Raw genomic sequence first — 22,279 nt, 5'->3', positions numbered from 1 at the left:
ATTTTACTAAAAATATTGAAGAATTTAGTACCCAAATAGTGCTATGGGTTTGTCCAGAAGACATTCATCTCCTATGTATTAGCAATATGGCAGAAATTATTTCAAAGTGTAATAAAATCTGTCATAATCTTACCTCTAACTAGTCACTATTTTCAGTCACTATAACCATTCTCAAATTTGTTCATGGATATATATATTTTTACATAATCGCTTTCAGTGCAATTACAATTTTCCTTGCACTCTTTTCATTTGAACATTCATGACAGCTATTTTCAATGCTTCCGTAACCTTGATATAGTTTCATTTTGATGGAAGCAAAACACCTCATTGAAGAATTATAATTTACTTTCTCCGGGCCTCTTATTTTAAAAATCAGCTTGGGAGATAAGTGTGGATCACAAAGGGCAAGGGCAGAAGGTCTGGGCTTCAATATAAAATCTCCTATGAGCAGCTGTGGGACCCTGGGCAAGTCATTTAACCTCTCTGTGCCTTGGTTTCCTCATATGTAATTTGTGATTAAAAAGACCATTAAAACAATATAAATAGTACAAACAATTATGATTGTGATTTTATAATAATAATAACATATGATTTTACCAGAAGTAGGATGTTGAGATAAAATGCTTTGCAAATACTACTTTCTCAATCACTTCTAGGACACTGTGAAGGTATATGTGTTTGGGGAACAAATGATGACATCTAATTAATTTTGACATCTTAGTACACTTGCAGAGGGAAAACTTCCCTGGTTGTATCAACATTTTCATACACCTAGAAATCACTGTAGATCCATTGTCAATTTGACTTAGGAATCATGTGTGGTATGTTGGGGGTGGGAATAGGGAGTCCCTGTGACCTTTCCAGGGGAGTTCTCAAGGTCAAAAAAACCGTAGAGATCATACTAAAAAGTTATTTGGCTTTTATTCTCATTCTTCTGTGAATGTCCAATGAAGTTCTCTGGAGACCTCATGACATGTGATAGCAACCTGAACTGAATTCAGAAGCAGACACAAGAATGCCACTGATGCAATTAAGTCAGACAGTAAAAAGACTGCAAGGCATAAAGTAAAGTGAAAGGATGACATTCTCTCTGTCTCTCTCTCTCTCTTTCTCACTCTCTCATTTTTGTTTTGAAAAATGTAGCCATTTTACATAAAAGTGCTATTTGTTAATGCTACTGTTTTTGTTATTTTTTAAATAAGCTTCTAATTCAGAAAATATTGAATGATGTGATATTGTCTTACACAGACAAAAGGTATTTGGACTCCTCAATCATTTTTTAAAAAGTAAAAATTCTTTTGTTATTGTTTAATTTTGTATTTTATTTTATTCTTGGTTGTAGTGGAAGTTGAACCTGGGAACACTCTTCCTCTGAGCTGCAGACCCTAGTCACTGCCTGTCTGTCTGTCTCTGTCTGATTGTATTGCATTGTATTATACTGTACTATACTGTATTGTATTGTACTGTACTGTATTATATTGTGACAAGACCTTCCTAATTTGCCCAGGTTAGTCTTAAACTTGTAGTCATCCTGCCTCAGCCTGATGAGTGTCTTGAGATCACAAGCATGTGCCACCATGCTTGGAAATAAAGGGATTCTAAGTCCAAAGCGTCTGGGAACTGCTGCTTCACGCTAACGTTTCCTCCCTGGAGTCTCCTCTGGGTATTGGACAGTGCAGGAGCAGCTTTATGCCTCTCACTGGCTACCTGCAGGGAGCTCCTTGGAATTAAGGGGAATGGTAGTTAATTCTTTTTCCACATTTTTTATTTATAGGATTCTAAAAGATTTGAAGGTATTGACACTGACTTTAAAGAGCTAGCTTATGATGCTCAGAAAACCCCTAATGTAGTGGAAGCCACCAACAAATCGGGTCTTTATGAAAAGCTGGAGGATCTCCAGAGCAGGTGAGAGCCCACTTGCTGCACCTTTCCTCGCAGAGTTGGCAGAATTCCCTTGTCCTCTTCTGTCTCTGAGATCTTCATCTCTCTGCCTGAATGAGTGTCTGTGCCTAACTCCTGCTTTGCCTGTGTTTGTATAATGTTTATTATCATTAGAGGTATGGTTGCTGGTCTAAATGTGTCAGTGTGTGTGCTCACAACTAGCCATGGGTGTTCTTTGTGTTAACATGTGTATGTATCCTAAATAGTGCATACAGAGTTGTGCTTGGTGTACACTGAGAATTGGTTCCAAGACCCTCTCCACACACACAAACCTACAGATGCTCAGTATTCTTACATAAAATGGCATAAGTTTGGGAAAGCCAGCTAGGGGTGGCTGATAGAGCTTAGACTCTGAATTGTGCGCTGTATAAAAGCAGGTACCTCAGGTGGGGACTGTACAGAAACCCACACATGTGAGGGTAAACAAAAGACAAACTAGCTGGGCCAAAAGTAGTGCTGAGGCGGGGTTGGAAGAGGAAGCTGGGCTGCTCCTGGATTGTGGCAAGCCTTAGGCCCCAGATCCAGCGTACACTCCTTCATTGGAGAGGACAGTTACCTAGAGAAAGCTGGCACTTCAGTGGCAGCCTGAATGAAGGAACAGGCTCACAATCACTCTACCCTCCCCACAGGGAAGAGAATCACCACAGGTGAGATGCACACAGGGCAGGGCTGCAGAGAAACTGAAAGTTGGAATGTGGTCTACATAGCAACACTGGTGGGCACTTGGGAATTTGAAAACAAAGGTTCCAGTATAATTAGAGACCTGAAGCAGAGGGCTGATAGGACTGAGGCTCAGGGGCTACATGAGATCCAGGGAGCAGCACCTGGGAGCAACAGGACCTGGGGAAAGGAGAGGTTAGGTTAACTGAGAAATAACAAGTTGACCATTCCTGCCCCATACCCTGGAAGTGCTGTGCCTAAGGGACTGCCTGCAGGCTTCCAATGTCCACTAGCAGGTGTCCACAGGGGACACCCTAACATTTCCTCCCAGGGAGTTCAGAAGTCAGGGATCCCTGGGCCAGCAGGAAGTATACAGGAGAGAGTAACACGCTCAGGAAAGTGATCAAAACAGACTCTGGGTGGGGGACAGAGTGGCACCCAGGTCAGAGGACATCTGACAATGTGCTAAACCAATGGTCTGTGGAAGGAAAACAGAGACAAACACAATATTTGCCTTACAGTGAAAGGAGCTGGAAGGATAAGTCCGTGGTGAAAGTCAACAGAGAACCTGATCTAGGCCAGTTACACTGCATCCCACCCTCCCCAAATTATCTGAAGTAGTTGACCTGGGACAGAGACAAAGGACTGCAGTTAGCCAGAGCATTTCTTACAGCCAGCAGGCTGGCCCAGAGAGACACCTGGATCAGTCTGCCCCATTGTTCACAGGAAGGCGTATAAAGGAGCCATGTGAGGTGGAGTTGAGGGGCAGGAGGTGGGGGAACTAGCTCAGAAACCTGCAGTTAAACTCAATCTGCAATGTCAATGGGATTTTGGTTGTATTGCAAGAAGGTTGTTTTTGTTGTTGCTTGATTGTTACTGCTTTTATTACTCTTATCCTATTTTTTACTATTATTTTTTCCTTTCTTTGCTCTTTTTGCTTTTATTGCCCTATGCTTCTCTTTTCTTCACACATCCTTTCTTTCTTATCCCAAATCGTCCCTGTCCTCCTTTACACCTGTCTTCTGAATATACATCTCTCTCTCTTTTCTCTCTCTCTCCCTCTCTCTCTCTCTCTCTCTCTCTCTCTCTCTCTTTCTCTCTCTCTCTCTCTTTCTCTCTCTCTCTCTTTCTCTCTCTCTCTTTCTCTGCATATGGTCAATAAGAATTAACTGGTGCTCTAAATGAAATAGAATCTTTCATGGGCATGTTAGGGTAACCCTTCCCAAATCTGTACAGAGAGGATCCGAATATAAACTACCAATACCCTAGAAATCCAAAAGATTATTAGTAACCACGTTGAAAACCCATACTTCAATGAATTCAACAGGTATGTTCCTAAACATGCATGAGTCACCAAAGTGAACCAAGGAGTTATAAAAACCCTGACCAGACCAACTCAGTGAAATTGAGGCTGTAGTAAAAATCCTAAACACTAAGAAAAGCCCAGGCCTTAATGGATTCACTGATGAATTCTACAAGAACTTCAGGGAAGACCTAACAGCAATAGCTCTCAAACTCCATCATAAAAACTGAAAGGAAAGCACTTCTGAACTCATTTCTGAAAGCTAGCATGATCTTGATTTCAAAACCAGACAAGGATGAAATTTAAAAACAAAACAAAAAAAAAAAAAACACCTACAGACAGGTCTCTTTAATGAACATACATGCACAAATCCCCAACAAGATACTGACAAACAGAACACAACAAAACATTAAAAATGTACAAAATGAGCAAGTAGACTTTATCCTACAGAAGCAGAAATGTTTCAACACACAAATCAATAAACATAAAGCATCACATAAACAGAAGAAAGGACAAAACTCAGGATTCATCTCAATAGACAAAGAAAAGGCCTTTGACAAAATCCAGCATCTGTTGACAAGAAAAATCCCTGAAGAAAATAGATATAGAAGGACCTTATCTCAATCTGATGAAAGCTATTTATGACAAACTCATTGCCCAATTTACATTAAATGAAGAAAGGCTGAAAGCTTTCTCTCTAAAGTCAGGAACAACATAAGGATGTCCACTGTCACCACTTTCATTCAATATAGTACTTGGAAACTTATCCAAAGAAATGAGGGAGAAGAAAGAAATGAAAGAGATATGTATAGGAAAGGAAAAGTTAAATTATCATTATTCATAGATGACAAAAAAATTCCGCAAAAAGACTCAGAACTAGCAACCAAATTCAGCAGTGTAGCAGGATGCTAAATCAACACAAAAATCAGTAGCATTTCTGTACATCAATAATGAGCCAGCCAAAAAAGAAATTAGGAAAACAATACCATTCACAGATGCATCAAGAAAACTTAAATACCTAGTAATTAACCCAACCAACGAAGTTAAAAACCTCTATCACAAATTACTGTACTCTGAAAAAGGAGATTGAAGAGAACATAAGAAAATCAAAAGATACACCATGTTCCTTGATAGGCTGGACCAATATTGTTAAAATGGCCATACTTCCAAATGACTATCTAGGCTTAATGCAATCCTAATCAAAATACCAACAACAGAACTAAAAAACAATTTTTAAATTTATGTGGAATCAGAAACAGAACAAAAACCTGGCCAATAAGATCAAGGCAGGTGTCACAATCCTGGATTTTAAATCATATTGCAAAGCTACAATGACAAAAAACAACATGATGCTGGCGGGAAAGCAGACAGGTGGACCAACAGAACAGAACAGAGGATGCAGAAACAACCCAGGCATTTAGTCACATGACCTTTAACAAAGGAATCAGAAACTTACACTGGAGGAAAGACAGCCTCTTTAACAAATAGGCTGGAAAACTGGTTATACACATGCAGAAGATTGAATCTAGCCATCTCTACCACTATTACTAAAATACAATTAAGATGCAGCAAAACCTGGAGGTTAAAATAGATAATCTGCTGGAGAGTAAAATAGGCCAAACTCCAGAAGGTGTAGACATAAAGACTTTTCAAACAGAATCCCAGTTGCACAAGAAATAGCCTCAAGAATGAACAAGTGGGACTGTATCAAATTAGAAAGTTTCATTTCAACAAAGGAACAAACTAATAGAGTGAGCAGACAAACTGCAGAATGGGGAAAAATGTTTTTTGGTGACTCCTGGGACAGAGGAATAAAGTCTAAAATACATATAAAGAATTTTTAAAAACTAATTTTTTTCTCTTTAAAATAAAAAAAAGCTAGTGCTAAAAAAAACTACTAGACCTCCCAATATAAAATATCCAGTCAACAAAATGGGTAACTGAAATGAATAGATGCCTCACAGAAGAAATACAAATAGCCAATAAATACATGAAAAGATATTCAGTGCCTGTGGGCATCAGAGAAAGGCAAATTAAAACAGCACTGAAATTCCATTTTACTCCAGGAAGAATGGCCATCGTCAAGAAATCAAATAATAACAAATGCTGGCAAGGCTGTGGGGAAAAGGAGCCCTTGCACATTGTTGATGGGAATGTGAACTAGTGAACCACTGCAGAAATCAGTATGGAGATTCCTCAGAAAACTAAAAATAAAAATTCCATTCAGTTCAGCTACTCTCCTTCCTGGTATCCTCCCCAATGAGTTAAAGGTGTCACAGCACAGTAAATATGTTTACCTATGTCAGTGGCAGCACAACCCACAATAGAGAAACCTTGGAAGAAGCCTACATATCCATCAACAGATGATTGGATAAAGAAAATGTGGTACTTATCCACAATGGAACACTATGTTGACGTGAAGAGGGGTACATTTGAGTCAGTGGTAGAGAATATACCTCGAGACTATAACCCTAAGTGAAATAAATCAGACATAGAAACTTAATACCACATTTTTCTCTTGTATGAGAAACCCAAACTACAAGTAATTTCAGGAGAGAAATAAAGGATAGAGGATCGGAATAGAGGAGAGAGATGTGTCATTAATAGGAGAGGGACCTAGAAATGGGTGAAGGGAGGAGGAAGGGGAGGAGCAGGGGAAGTAAAACGAATTAAGATGTGTTTTGCACCAGTACCAACTGCTCACAGTGAATGTGATCACTTCATACTGAGAACATGTACTAATAAAGTTTTTTTAATTAAATGGCATAGTATCTGCATATAACCTGTGCATATCATCTCAGCCTTTAAATCATCTGTAGATAACATATAATACATAATATGATGCAAATGCCTTGTAAGACATTATACTGTAGTGCTTATGGAATACTGACGAGAAAAAGAGTCTGTATTCAGTAGAGATGCAATTTTTTTCTGGATATTTTTGGTCCACAGTCATTTGAACTGCTGGATGCAGAACATGGAGACACCACGGGGCCAATTGCTTTTGCATTTGAGTAACAGGAACGTTTGGGTCTGGTTGTACCTAACTTGCAGATCCTGTGCTCTGTGCCCGCAGATTGTGCCTGTGTGAGAAGGCCCTGGCAGAGTACCTAGACACCAAGAGGCTTGCCTTCCCTCGGTTTTACTTTCTCTCCTCTTCTGATCTGCTAGACATTCTTTCCAACGGCACAGTTCCACAGCAGGTAAGAAGGGGAGCCCCTGCAAAGAGGTCCAGAAGGAGCAAGGAGCTCTCAGCAAGAGCCTCCTCTCTCAGGCCAGGAGGGAACTTGCTTTAGACCCTGTCTTCATAGCTAGCCTCAGGGGTTTCTTCTTCTCCATCATTACTGCTGCTTAGGGTCCCTCCTGCCGAACAGGGGCTAGTCCCTAATACAGGACTACAGAAGTTGTGAGGATGGTGGAGGTGGATGAAGTCAAGCCTTTATAGCGAATGTCTTTGATCTGGTTCTTGAAAAGCATGAGTGAATAGAGGTTAATAGGATCTATTTAAACATGAAAGACATCCTATCGTTTGCAGTGACACGGATGGAACTGCTGAACATTATGTTTAGTGAAACAAGCCAGACCCAGGGAGACAAATACCATATGTTCTCACTTTTATGCAAAAACCAACATTGATCTCAAAGAAGTAGAAAATAGAATAGTGGTGACCAGAGTGTGGGGACTGTGGGGCTGTGGAGGCAGGAGGGTGGGGTTAGATAGCAAGAATAACTTCTCATTCTATAGCATGAGGGGAGCTACAGTCGACAATAATTAACTCAATATTTCAAAATAGCTAGTAGAAGAGGATTTTGAATGTTCCCAATATGAATAAATTATGCATTCAAAGTGATAGGTATACCAACTACCTGATCTGATCTTTGTATACATGTATTAAAATGTCACACTGCACCCCATAAAATGTACAATGATTGTATGTCAATATATATTATTAATTTCATTAGTTCTTGGTTTATCTTTCCTGAGCATTTTTAAAAATTTATTTTAAAAATAAAAGAAGGAAAGCATATTAACAAACAGATATCCATTTTTGGTTTATCTTTCCTATGTCTACCTTTACAAAAATAAGCAGACACACATTTACATTGTTCATGTTCATTTGCTTTTCTCGCATTCTTTTCCACACGAAAGATAGCATGCTATGCATATCTGTTTGGACTTTGTTTTTTTCACTTAATTGAATACCCTGGAAATTATTCCACAAAATTGAAAGATATCTCTCTCCATTTCTTAAAATTTTCATTATGTTTCATGGGCTGATGTACCTTAGTGTGGCTATAGGTCATTGATAGTATTTTCCAGTTCCAAATGAGGTACTGAATAACTGTGGACTTTGTAATGTTGGATGCCTATCTTCCATGTAAATTCACAGAAGTGAGAAAATTTGCTCAAAGTGCGCATGCATATGTAGTCTTGTTAGGTATTACCAAGATGCACTCTGTACAAATTCTACCCTTCTGTGTTGCTATTAGCAATAGATGAGAGTTTTTGCAAGAGTCAAAAGCCAGCTCCCACGTACATGATCTCGATTTGTTGATAAGAGATGAGTACTAAGGACAGATTATCCTGTAATAATTGGAGTCCATTTTCCCCTATAGACTGAAATATTTTCAAAGTAAAGCAGGCATGGTGGGGTTGAAATAGTTATCACATCAGCATTTGGTTTTGTAACTCTACTTTCATCATTACTATGTATAGAAAGGGTCAGATGACTGCTAGCCTTTAATTCACAAGATATGATGTTTAAATATTCATTTTGATCTATTTCTCTTTGGGTTTAAATAAATATTTGAATAGTTCCCTTCCTCATACTTTAAGAGAAGAATGGGAGGATAATTCGTAATTCTCCTGTGTATGTGACTCTCTAGTTTCATATGTGAGTGGCTGAATTGTTCGGCTTCAAAGTCACAAGTCACAGCAATTTCCTTTCAATCTCCAAACATTGCTCCGTTGTTCACTGTTACAAAGCAGCCATCTAGTCTGCCTTCTTTTAAAAACATCTTTCTAAGCAGCTTAATGTATTTCTATCTGGTTCTCTGTAAAAATCAGCATTTAAATTAAAGTTTCAAAAATTTGGTTTTTTCTTTTAGATACTTCCTTTATTTTGCTAATTTTCCAGACACATGATGACTTTTTTCCTATTTGAAAACCAGAACTTTTGTTACCTAGGAAAAATTTTCTTCCAGTATGTTTTTAATTAATATTTCCACTCCAATCATCTGGATACTTTTTCTTTTAGGTTTGCGGTATTTTCACACACAGATTCTATTTTCTTTGTCCTTTGCACATTGCCTGTTCTTGAAAAATGTTTTTAACCCTTTAGTCTTTTTCTTGGCATTCTTCAATAGTTTCTCATGTTTGTCCACCATATTTAATTTTTGTGTCAGTTCAACCCTTTAGCTTTGTTAATACTCATAAACTATTGCCATTGTTATTTTTTTTAAATTTCTCTACCAACTCGCCTCACACCTTGTATTTCATAGAGTTCATATTTCTTTCCTTAATGAAAACAAGGCAAAGTGGCATTTTTCAAAATTATTTGTTTTCTCTTATAAGGAATTTTTAAAGATATTTTGTCTTATTTTACTTCTCAAGTCCTGTCTTTTCTTTTTTGCGGTTTCAGGACGTTTTCATAAGTTCTATGTTTGCTGTTGTTGTTGTTGTTGTTGCTTTAATCCATTATTTGTTCTTGGATTTAAAAAGGTCCATCTATCAAGGTATCTATCCCCAATCAGTGTGGTGGCATGTCTTTTATTACCCTCTTAGGTTTTTCTTCTCAGCTCATAAGCTAAAGAGCGGGGTGTTCTAAATTTTGCATTACATCTCAGAGTACAGCAACCTGAGGGCCCTTTGCATCTATTCAAAAGCTCACCTACAGAGCTACTGTCTAGTTACTGATTTTTCTTGTAGCTTCCATCTTCTTCACTTTAGGACTAATGTAGCTTTCTCTATGATTCTTCCATGTACAACGGTGAAGACCTCACTATAAAGGACCTCTGAATCATGAGATTCTATGCCTGGGAGTATCTTGGGTGGCCAGGCTTTCTGCTTGGGGTGAACATGCTTGTCCTTGCTTTGGACCCTCCTGGTGTTTTTCTGTTCACTAATGAGATTTTAAAAACCAGGTGCAGTGGCCCACACCTGTAGTCCCAACACTGTTGAGTCTGAAGTTCAAAGATCTTAAATTTAAAGGTAACCTAGACAACTTAGTGAATTTGCAAGATCTTGTCTCAAAAAAAGAGCTGAGGATATAGCTTAATGCAAAGACCTTGGTTTTGATCTTCGGTATCAAAGGTAGAAATAAAGAGGTTTCAAAAATGTGGTAACTTCTTCCACAGGCCACTATCACCACTGTTCTTGGTCCTTCAGATTTCAGTATGTTAGTATTCGTCTGCCTTACTATCATCTGCTCAGCTTCTTTGCACTTTGTTTCTGAGGAACAAAGTGAGTGAATCAAATATCATTTTACTCTAATCCAGTCCTATCTATAGCAGATCAAGTAGAAATTAATCAAACCATTATGGTTCTATAAGTTTGTGGCTAGTGCATTATTCCCACTAGGTTTTTTATTATTATTATTCCTTTGGCCACTTCTACCCAATCTTCACATTATCAGTATTCCTACAAACTTCCTTATAATTGCTTACTAGCCATTGCTTTGTCACAAGGACTGTCACAGCGTAGACACCTAAACAACTCTAATAGCAATTTGCTGAATGTGTTCCCCAATCATTTGGTGTGGATTTCTTTCATAGGTACAACGTCACCTCTCCAAACTATTTGACAATATGGCCAAGATGCAGTTCCAGCTAGATTCCAGCGATAACCCAACCAAGATAAGTCTTGGCATGTATAGCAAAGAAGAAGAATATGTGGCCTTCAATGAGCCCTGTGACTGCAGTGGGCAGGTAACGGGACAGTCTCAGTCTCTCTCTCTCTTTCTCCCTTTCTCTCTTTCTCTCTCTCTCTGTCTGTCTTTCTCTCTGTCTGTCTCTCTCTCTGTCTCTCTCTCTCTCTGTCTCTCTCTCACTGTCTCTCTCTTGCTCTCTCTCTCTTGCTCTCTCTCTGTCTCTCTCTAACTTTCTCTCACTGTCTCTCTCTTTCTCTCTCTCTCTCTCTCTCTCTCTCTCTCTCTTCCTCTCATCTGCATTCAAATGTGGCCAGTATAACTTTAGGGGACCAAAGTTGCTGTCCATCCCCCAGGAACACCAGCTTCCCTTGACTGGAACTGACCTTGGAGCAGCCTCCACTGTCCTTCTGTTCTCTTTCTGGGAAAGGCACACATCAATGTATATATCTATTCTTTAACCAGAGACCTGTGCTATCAGGAATAAAATGCACGTGAATAATTCCCTGAGTCAACCAGAAAAGGGATTTAAAAATAATCACCTGCCCCCAGAGACATTAACAAGGCAACCCCAGCAACCCACCCTGCAGAGGAATCTGGAACACTGAGACCTTCCCCAAAGAAAATGTCCTTTGAAATCAATCACTTCCTGAGGTTCCCCCTCTCTGTGCAGTTGTATCTCTTGGAGAAACAACTCTCGCCAGTAACGACTACTACACTGCCAAACCTCTCATGTCCAATTCAAGGCACAGAAATCCTGGGACTATTCTCTCTTCAAATCTCCTTCCTATCCTTCAGCACTACTAAGTACAAACCCCGCTTTGTTCATTCTCCTAAATGATATAGCAAAGCATTGTCCCTGGGTGATTTAATCTGGTGAAAGTTAATACCTAGAAAAAAGACCTGTTCCAAAGCTCCAACTTTATCCACATGCACCTTGGAAAGCCATTCCCTCGCTGGAAAATAATCCAAGCTTCTCAGTTAGATGGGATGGACTTTAGCTCTGGGATTTAGTCAAAATGTATTCCTTTTGTAGACCCAGAAAGCATTTAGCTGGAAATACAGTCTTAGCTCACATATCCACATGCGGCATGGACACATTCATGAGAACTGACTTGAGAAAATGTGGCTCAAACCAGATTGAACCCCGGGTAGCAGCCTCTACATCCATAACCTGCTACCCTGTCCTGTGTGTTCCAAATGGGTACATCAGCCTCATTCCCACTCGTCGCTATCAGAGATTACACAGACAAAATGTCTTCCTCTGTCTTTTGGCAGCCATTTCAGTTATATACCATGGCTGAGTTCCATTTTCTTCACTTTCTCAGACAGATGGGGGAAAAATATGTGATATTAGGCAAAGCTTCTTAGTGTCATGGTGTCTAACCCAGGATTTTCCTTTCAGGTAGAAATATGGTTGAATAATGTGCTTTCTCACATGAAGGCCACTGTGAGACATGAGATGACAGAAGCAGTGACTGCCTATGAGGAAAAGCCAAGGGAACAATGGCTCTTTGACTATCCAGCTCAGGTACTCCCCTAACAGGACCATCATGGGTCCACTTCCACCTCTGAGGCCTGTTCTAGCCTTCTGATGTTGCTAGACATCAGACTCATGGGGGGCTTCGCAGTCAGGAGGGGCTTGAATCTCAGAAAACCATGAGAGAAGTCAGAATATAGTCAGGAGGATTGACAACCATGACCTAATTCAACCATTACCGTTCAAAGTTAAGGGTGATTATTTTTACCCTCATTAGCTACAATAGGAAGAAAGTGTACTAATCCCTATGATGACGGGATACTCCAGGAGGAAGCAGGATGCTGCACATCACAGGCTTGTGTGGAACTCAGACACAAATATGACTGTGATTATAGGGGAGGTTCAGGAGCATATATTCTTTGGGAGTACGTAGCTATCTAGTGGAGTCTGGGACCACCTCTGTGAAGATAAAAGATTTAAACTGAGATACGAAGTAGAAATTAGCAAGGTAAAAATTGAGGGAAAGATCAGCCCATGTGGGGAAAAGTATGAGCAAAGTCTCAGAACCAAGAAAGACCAGGACATTTTTGAAGCACTGAGAAGGACTGGGTACAGATGAAGCAAAGAGTGGAGGGAGTAGAAAGCAGCAGATGATTCTACAGGGAAGCTACAATCCTGTTCTTATGGACTTGATTCCAAGATATATATGAATTTCTTATAGATTTCTCAGACAGATCATAAGAAAAAGGCAAATCTGATAAGAATCTTCTAAATGATTCTGGCTGCAATACAGCCCCCTTGCTTTCCTTAGGTGATACTGTAGTGCTACCATAGTAGCATATCTGACGATTGCAGATATTTGGTAATAATTTCCTGTAGCCATAGGAGTAGGTACAATTGCCTGCAGGCATGGCAGTGCACACCTGTAGTTCCAGCCCTTTGGAGGCTGAAGCAGGAAGATCCGCCATGAGTTCGAGGCCAGCCCAGGCTACATAGTGAGTTCAAAGCCAACCTGAATCACATAGCAATACCTTGTCTCAAAAAAAAGTGTTGCTTTTGAAAAGTAGGCAGAGTGAGTGGGGAGTGAGCACAAGTCCTTGAGCATTATTCAGACCCTGAGAAGGCAAGAAGAACCCATAAAGCAGAATGAAAAATCTTTTTGGACAGAAGGAAAATAATATAATCATAGAAATAAGATAACCAAGTAATCATAGAAGCTGAAAAGAAGCCGATGCTAACAGGTTAAAAATGCCAGAAACTTTCATGAGATCCAGTAAAATAAGGAAGATGAAGAATGCCCTTGGATAACCCTGGTGAGCAGTGTCAGTAGGGTAGTGGGGAAGAGGACACACTGACGGGGCTAGAAGCGCAAGAAGGTAGGAAGGACTGACAGTGAGTGCAGATAGCAGGGAGACATTAGACTATAAAGAATGAGAGCAAACTAAGTTATCACAGTGGAGGAAGAGAGGTATTTTTCACAGCAGGGATGGTACATTCTGACAAACCAGCCAACAAGCACACCAATTCAAGTAGACTTTCTTCAGCAAGATCCAGCAGGGCACAAACACAAAGCTAACCAAAGGGATGCTAATTCTTAGTGCTACAAGGGTCTCTTTCACAAAAGGAGTAATTCTGATAAAGATTCCTCACAGAATTCCTGTATCAGAACTCTGAGGCAAGAAAATGTGAAACCTTCCACTATTATAATAGACACTTTCTAGAACAATGTCTTCCAAACAAAGTGAACCTACAGATGAGTATGTATCTAAATTCTCCATCATGAATAATCAAAACTGAGCATTTTCTATATAACATTTCTGAGAAAGGAGAGAAATACTGATTGGAATCCACCTCTTTTTATTCATTTTTAAACTCTGGAAAATGCAGGTGATGTTGACCATACTGAATTTTGGTACTATTCACTCTGACCTTCAAAAGCAGTCATTTTAAAATTAGAAGTTTTAAAAAATTAAAGATGTAGTGAAAGTATTATGGAAAAACAAAAGTGGACCACAGATGGTCAGCATTGGCCCAGTAAATATAGTACTGGGTCCACACAAGAATCCAGAACGATGAAGCAAAGGCTAAGGGTCACTGAGATGCTCCCTCAGCATGCTCTCCTTCCAAGCAGAGGAAAGAGGCTGTTCCTGGGAAGTAAAATCTGAATGACCAAGTAGCCATTTCTAGACTCCACTGACACCACCAGCCAGACTCAGTCTTTCCTTGTTCTCAACAAATGATACATTTTTCAGGATTAGAAAGCACTTTCCCCATTTGTGTAGCATTTTGCATCTCCAGTGATATGAAGCATATGATTTCCTTAGTCAACACTGCCATAAGAGAAAGAAAGGGGCTTGTGCCACCAGTACAATTGTAACCTGAGCCCTTGCTGTGTCATCAATGGTCTGATTAGGCACAGTCCTGGGAAAAGCTTACTAATCAGCTCTTGATGTCATAGGTGGCCCTGACCTGCACTCAGATCTGGTGGACGACAGAGGTGGGCATCGCATTTGCCAGGCTGGAGGAAGGTTATGAGAATGCCATGAAGGACTACTATAAGAAGCAAGTGGCCCAGCTCAAAACTCTCATCACCATGTTGATTGGCCAGCTCTCCAAGGGAGACCGCCAAAAGATCATGACCATCTGCACCATTGACGTGCATGCCCGAGATGTGGTGGCCAAGATGATTGCTCAAAAGGTACATCCTAAATATCTAGGGACATTTCTTCTTGTGAGCAACTGCACTGTGGGAGTAGCTCACATATGGCCAAAACATGGGGCCTTGGGGAATGCACGGCAGCTGGGAGAAGAGTCTGCCTTTAAAATTTGCAGCAAAGCAGTATATAAATGATCATTCACTTATGACGATTTGAGTTGTGATTTTTTTTTTTATGGTATTCTGTAAGGTTAGGTGTATTGCATTTATTTTCAAATTAGCATATTTGCACCTCAATATTTTCAATTCACAATGGGCTTATGGACATAACTCCATCTAAGTCAAGAAGCACCTCAGAGGTGCTTCAGAGCAGCTTGTGTTTTCTGTGCTGTGGAGGTCATAGCATACTGCACTCTTAGTGACAGGCAATACTCAAGCCATCCAGAGATTTAGGTATCCTGTAGCCAGAAGGCCACTGTTATGGTTGATACATTGTGTCAGCTTGAGTCTAGAGGCTTGGCTAAGTGACTCAGCCATTCTACATCCTAGGGTGTAGAGTACATGCCCTTCCTGCTCTAGGATGTTGTTCATTGTGTCAACTTGAGAAGTTTAGAAGGTTAACTATGTGATTGAGCAGGGAACAGGGTCCTCACTTTGCATTCACCATGAGCCTATGTAAGAGGAGGGCAGGGAGATTATGTGAGTGCTACACACCCGCTGGGTGGTGGCAGCCTGCTTACAATGTAAGGGAGGGAAGAAAGCTTGTTCCCCCTTTTTGCTCTTGCTACTTTTGCTGTCATGTGCCACAATGAAGTGTTGCTCCTATGCTCTGCCACTCTGCCTTGGAGCCAGCTGATTGTAGACTGAATCCTCTACAAACTGTGAACTAAATAAACCTTTCCTTCCTTAATTTTGGGTCTTGGGTATTTTGTCTCAGCAATGAGAGAAAAGTAACGAAGACAGAATTTGGTACCTGAGGAGTGGGGTCATTGCTGTGACTGCACCTGACCATGTGGTTCAAGAGCTTTTGGAAACGGCCTGTGGAAGGAGTTTGGAAAGGTTCAGAAATGTCACCTGCAAGGGAAGTGCTGGAATGAATGCCTTAGGCAGTTCTGTATGGAAGATTCTGGTCAGATCTCAGAAGACCAGAAGGCTCATATTAAAGCCTGCCATTAAAGACTGGGTTTGGGAGGTTTCTGCTGGGAAGAACTGCATTGGTTGTTGGACTCAAGATGATGTGTGTTATGTCTTGATAGGAAGCTTGTCTGCATTTTGCTTGTGACCAGAGACTTTCCCTGAGACTGAGATTAAGGGTGGTGGACTGATTAATCTGAGAAAACAAATTTGAAGATAGTCAAGTGTTTGGGCAGTGGCATGGCTATTGTTGGGACTTTTTGCCAGATTTATGTTGCATATCAAGAGCAAAGAGCTCAGCAGGATGATTTAAAACATTGTGAGTTTGGCCAGGAATAAAGCTTCAGTAAGCTGTGGACTGCAAAGACAGAGCAAAGGAGATCTCCATTGCTGAGAAAGAACAGGACAGTGTAAAAGATGGCCTGAGGACATCACAAGAAGCAGCAAGTCTCCACCCTTTGCAACCTCAAAAGTGCAAAGGTGAAAGACTTTGCTTTGAGGAGAAAGCTGCAGAACACCATGTTCCAGAATGGTGCAGTGGCCACACCACGTTCAAATGGTGGTGGCATAGAGAATTTGTGCCTCAGAATTAGATTCAGAGTGCCCAGCAATCCAGGCACTTGACCCCTACAGCCAACAGAGAGGAAAGCTTGGCTACTGCTCCAGGTGTCAGCAGACATTGGCATCTTCTACATGGCACTGGTTTTAGGCACATACAGAATGCAAGATGATGTCTGAGATTAAAAAGGCTTCCACCTAGATTTCAGAAGGCCTGGGAGACCAGGCAGTGTGGCCCTGAGAGGGAAGTGTGTGAAGCTGTGAATGTGAAGCAAAGAGTGCAGTAGAGACCCCAGAAGTTTGGAAAAGCCAGGAACGTGGATTGTCTAAGGAAAGCTGCAAAGAGGGAGCAAAGCAAGCCTAAGAGAGAAGCCCTGGCAGCTATAACCACTGAAAGTGCCATAGAGGCAGAGCCACATGGAGCTCACAACTTGCCATAAATTGCCTCAGATGTTGAAAGTGTAACTACAGGACATAATGTTTGCCTGCTGGATTTTGGACTTGCTTTGGTCCCATTGCTTTATATCCTCTTGTTTGTACCTTTTGGAATGGTATTGTTTATCTTGTGCCATTGAATGTTGGACGTGTTTAGCTTTTCATTTGTACAGGGGCTTGAAACTAAGAGTTTGCCTTACATCTCAGAGGAGACTTGGGACTCGAACTTTTCAGCAATGCTGAAACTTTTAGGACTTTGGCAACTCTTAGAGATTGACTAAAATGCCTTTTGCATAAAGAGATGTACATGAGTCTTTGTGGGGCCAAAGGCAAAATGTTATGGTTTGTGTCTGGACGTCCCCCAAAAGCCACATGCAGTCATGGGGTGGGTTTCCAGAATTTATGATTGATCCATGGTCCAATCGGGATTACAGGTGGAGTCCTGCACCTGGTCTGAGGTGGGTAGTTTGTTTACAATGCAAGGGAGGGAAAGAGGTTGCTTGCTTTTGCTCTTGTTGCTTTTGCTGTTTTCCCACCACCATGAACTCTTGCCCTCTGCCATGTGCCACTCTGCCTTGGAGCCAACTAAGTATGGACTGAAACCTCCACAAACTGTGAGCTAACTAAATCTTTCCTTTCTTAACTTTGGGTGTCAAGTGTTTTGTCTCAGCAACGAGAGAAAAGTAACCAAGACAACCACATTCTATCTGCTGAAAACTATGATTCACCCACCTGCTCTGCTACTCTCTCTATAGGTGGACAATGCCCAGGCCTTCCTCTGGTTGTCCCAGCTGCGCCACCGTTGGGATGATGAGGCCAAACATTGCTTTGCTAACATCTGTGATGCCCAGTTTCTATATTCCTATGAATACCTGGGAAACACACCCCGCCTGGTGATCACACCTTTGACTGACAGGTGAGCACTTCTGTCAGCTACCGATGGCCATACTGCTCTCTGGCTCAGGCTATCCAGTGGCTACCTAAGGTCAAGGTCATCATCACTTGCTATTGGTTCACATGGCTGCAGGAGGAGGATCTGACTCAACACACCAGATGGAAAATAAAGCTGAAAGAGTATAGGGCAGAGGCTTTCTTGAACAAACCCTGAGGAAATCAATGAGCCATGACTTTTTGAGGCATTACTAGGCAGTTACATCCATCTGGCTTCTAACACAAGCTCTAACATATCCCAGCTGCTTAGCCATGAAAAATTAAACTAATACTTGGTTTTCTCATCTGAAATAAAATAAGACAGTAATACTCATATAGTTTAGCATACAATAGTGCTCAGTAACTAGTATTATTTTCTTATCATTGTTCAATCAATTGGTACTTTTATTTAGCACCTCTCAGGCTAAGAATACAAAGATATAAGCAACACAGTCCCCACTACTAAGGAGCTTCCAGTTTTTTGAGAGAAATATTTCTTATCATTCATGGATAAATTATGCTTGTCACTGGGAATATTAAGATGACTAAAATACTTCCTGCTCTTAAACTCCAATTCTAGTGAAAGAAATAAAACATATGTGGATAAAATTTAAACATCACAGGGGAGAAAACTACAAGGCCATAGTCCCAGGATAAAGGCTCAGAACTATACACTACAATTTTCTAAATATGTGACAAAGGAGTGAGCCCTCTGAGCAAAGGATCTCGCTCAGGTCAGGAAGAAGAAGAGTGAGATCTTTCAGGGAACAGAGTATGTGATGTTGACCTTAAAGAATGTGCTGAGTTCTGATGGAAGACTGTAAAATTACTACCAGAGTGTCCACAAAATTGTATGTAAATCTGTTTGTGTGCCACTTTTTCCTATTAAGGAGAGCTATATTATTAACTGTTAAAGTAGATTGCCCAACATTAGAAAGCTACTGATAAGCATTCCTGGAAAATGGAATATTGTGGGCAGAATCATGGAAATGGGGGGACACAATATACATCTTACTGGGAGAGGAAAGTAGACGCTAGACTTTGGGAGATATAGTCAGTCATCAAAGAGTCAAACTAAAGAGTGAGAAAGATATAGTCTTTACCCAGAAGGTAATGATAAACTACTCGAAAATTTTTCATAAGAGGAACAAAACAATGAAAGCTGTACTTTATGATGATTTGTCTGATAGCAAAGCAGAGGCAAGGAGAGAGAAGGCAGGGCAATAATGTCATGAGAAAGATATTTCAATTCTGCTGAGATTTCTGTAAATTCTGCTAGGAATTTCTACCCTTTCCTCACAATACCATTGAATACTCAATCTCTTCTTTAAAAAGAGTGATATATCAGAATAACTAGCTCACCAAAAAGAAGGGCTTGTAGGTAATGAAGGCATTGTCATAAGTGGCAGAAGTTAACATGGCCAGGTAGATTCTGTGTCACCTTCTCTTTATTTTCTTTTTCCTACTGTAAGTGATATCACTTGCCTTGTAGTCAACTCCTCAAATACAGTCCAAGTATATGCTAAATACTTCCAAATTAGCTATATTGTAATCATGGATAGAACATGAAAATCCAGAGCACTTGACAATTCCAACTTATTCCGTAAATAAAGATCTGGTTCATCTACTTCCATGTTCTGTATTTCTTTGATTTGTTTTCTTCCCAACTTGAAAAGCTTCTTCCACATGGAGTCTCACTCAACTCATTTCTGTTGTATTCTTGATTCTCACTTTTTTAGGAAACCCGGTAGATGTCATATCACTGTCTCCAGTGGTTTTCCACTGAATGGAGACTAAAATCTGAGCTCCTCATAGAGCCTGGTTCTTCCTGTTAACTGTCAAGACGCCTCACCCTCATACTTCCTTTCTGCCTTTGGATCACTGGAAGTTCATGCCACCTTAGAGCCTTCCAACTCGTGGCAACTTCTGCCTGGGATGTCCCACTATCGTCCCTCAGATCCCTCAGTGCCTCCTCATTCTTTTTAGTTCTGAGAGGCATTACCTGACCTTTCCTCACAAACAATGTCACCACTCTACATGCAAACACACAGCAAATAACCCTGAAAAACTCTTTCTCACCAACTTCTCCGTGGACCTTATGTGTTTGTTTGATTGCTTGCTAGCTGGCTGCATTTCTAACTGTGATCAGGGATCTCTGTTGTACTTGTATGCAGGGTTTCCGGTACAAATGAATAAAATTGATGGTTTAATACTGAAGAGCCCAATCATATAGGATCAAGAAGGGGACACTGACTCAAAAGAGAGATCCACCTAGGATTCTGTGTCTTGGCACTTACAGAACTAACTACAGCCGGGGTGGTAAAGATAACAATAACTCTGGGAACCTGGAGTCTTAAGAATGTTACCTGGGACTTTTGGGGGGCCCATTTAATGAAGGTGCTCCTCCCTTGCAGAAGGAAAAGTTTTTCACCTCAACTTCTTTCAGATGGGATCCTTTCAAATATCTTTGTCTTCCTGATGATTCTTAGTCAGGCAACTATTATTAGCAAGGAGGAGATCTGGTACAATATTTCTTTTCACAATGAGCTTTTCTGTCTGCTGTGGAATATGAGCTAATAGACTGGGAAGTTATATCACTTAAAACAGAATAATGAAGCCATGATATATTTGAGTGCTTTGAATAGCGTATGTCTCTCACTGTAGACTGTATGTTCCATAATGGCATTGACTTTTATTTGTTTTCTGCTCTCAGAACCCAACACTGTGCCTGGCAAACATGAGGTTGTTAATTTGATTCCCAGTACCAAAGAAAGAAAGAAAGAAAGAAAGAAAGAAAGAAAGAAAGAAAGAAAGAAAGAAAGAAAAAAGAAAATGAACCCAACACTGTGTTTACCCCATAACAGGCTTTCAAGATGTACTTGCTGAATAAATGCAGTACAGTAATTTCTGAGTCTCTGGAAATAGACTATCCCCCCTATATCATTCACAATATTTCCTTCTTTTCCAGTAGAATTCAGATATTATCATTCCAAGTGATAAAAAGTACAAGACTCTCTTACTTCCTTAGATCTTCACACCTACATAAGAGTAGAAGAAGATAATTACATCTTTTGGATTTAAAAGTCTATACTAAGGTCATGCTGAATGCCTTATAGAGGGGAAGGGTAATGTTTTGACAATGAATTATTTCTAAAATGAGGATTTACTGTCTCATCTATGAAATGATGCAACAACTTAAAGATTTGCTGCAAACAATAGTGAATGCTGTGTAGACCTTGACCTTGTTTTGCTCATTAGATGCATTTCTGACAAAGTAGTATATGTAGCTGAATATTTATATGGTAAATTCCATTTTCTCATAGACTTCTATTATTATCTCAAGAAATGTTTTCCCTAGAGGAAAAAGAAGAAAATAGGCCTCCATATAGGAAAATCACATTTTAAAGAGCATTCAACCTTTACTGGTATATAGCGTAAGTACATTTAATTCTCTTCTGCCAGAAGAATTAATCAAATGGACAGTTGATCCGTACAACCTTTGCATATTCATTAAAAGCACACCCGTAGTACAGTACATCCAACTGATTATGCAATTTCTTTGGAATTTCTCACAGCCTGGATGGGACTTGAATGTATAAGTAGGTACAATGGCTCAGCCATTGTCACAGGACTTTGGCACACAGTAAGCTGAAGAACTAAATGGAAATGTTTTTTCAGGCTGAACAAAAGCAATTCACACAAGTCATTTCTTAGCCTTTGGGTGATCTCCTCCCCTCTTGTCTCCTTCTCTCACCTTCACACACAAATGCCTCTTTCTGCCCTCTGCTGTGTTAAGTACTGTTCTAATCAACTTCTTATCTATCTGGAGTACCTCTTAATTTCTCAGGAACTACTGCAAGTAGGTGAGATGTAATTGATGCAACAGTCTTTGAAGGTGATTTGCTGGACAAGGACACAAGTAGCAAAAACCCATGCACTTTCTTTTAAAAGTTTTTCTGACATTTTTGTTGGAGAAAATTTGGAAAAATTTAGTTATCTATAGAAAGGAAAAAAAAAAGCCATCTGGAGAAAATTGTTAAATTTAATTTCTACATGTAAGTTTTGAACAATGAAAGTGAGCTCACCTGCTATATAAAAAATCAGTGTTTTACTTAACACTGTATAGTGTGTATTATCTAAATAGTCTCCTGAAACCGTTCAGTAGCTGAATTACAGTCCATTTGCAAGTATCACATAAAAGTATGTAACGGCTACATTATGGGGTATTTGTTATGTCTAAGCTTTTATTGTTAAAAATAAAGCTGCAGGAATTTATGTGTAAATGTTGTACCAAATTGATTATTGTCTCCCCAGGAT

At 40.1% G+C, this 22,279-nt stretch overlaps 1 protein-coding gene across 6 annotated transcripts in view; it reads left to right on the top strand.

Annotated features, from left to right (window-relative positions):
• Dnah9 (dynein, axonemal, heavy chain 9) overlaps nucleotides 1-22,279 on the top strand; it is a 319,645-nt gene that overhangs the window by 81,597 nt on the left and 215,769 nt on the right. For all 6 annotated transcript variants that reach the window (XM_013522070.1, XM_005399351.1, XM_013522071.1 and 3 more), the window contains exons 21-26: nucleotides 1,775-1,905; nucleotides 6,981-7,107; nucleotides 10,678-10,830; nucleotides 12,175-12,300; nucleotides 14,708-14,947; nucleotides 17,788-17,948. In XM_013522070.1, the coding sequence (XP_013377524.1) occupies nucleotides 1,775-1,905; nucleotides 6,981-7,107; nucleotides 10,678-10,830; nucleotides 12,175-12,300; nucleotides 14,708-14,947; nucleotides 17,788-17,948 (938 nt within the window). The remainder of the gene's footprint in view (nucleotides 1-1,774; nucleotides 1,906-6,980; nucleotides 7,108-10,677; nucleotides 10,831-12,174; nucleotides 12,301-14,707; nucleotides 14,948-17,787; nucleotides 17,949-22,279) is intronic.

Source organism: Chinchilla lanigera, unplaced genomic scaffold, assembly GCF_000276665.1.
Source record: "Chinchilla lanigera isolate Chin_1 unplaced genomic scaffold, ChiLan1.0 scaffold00066, whole genome shotgun sequence".
In the NCBI taxonomy this organism is placed as follows: Eukaryota; Metazoa; Chordata; class Mammalia; order Rodentia; family Chinchillidae; genus Chinchilla; species Chinchilla lanigera.
This window is presented reverse-complemented; position numbering and strand designations above follow the sequence as displayed.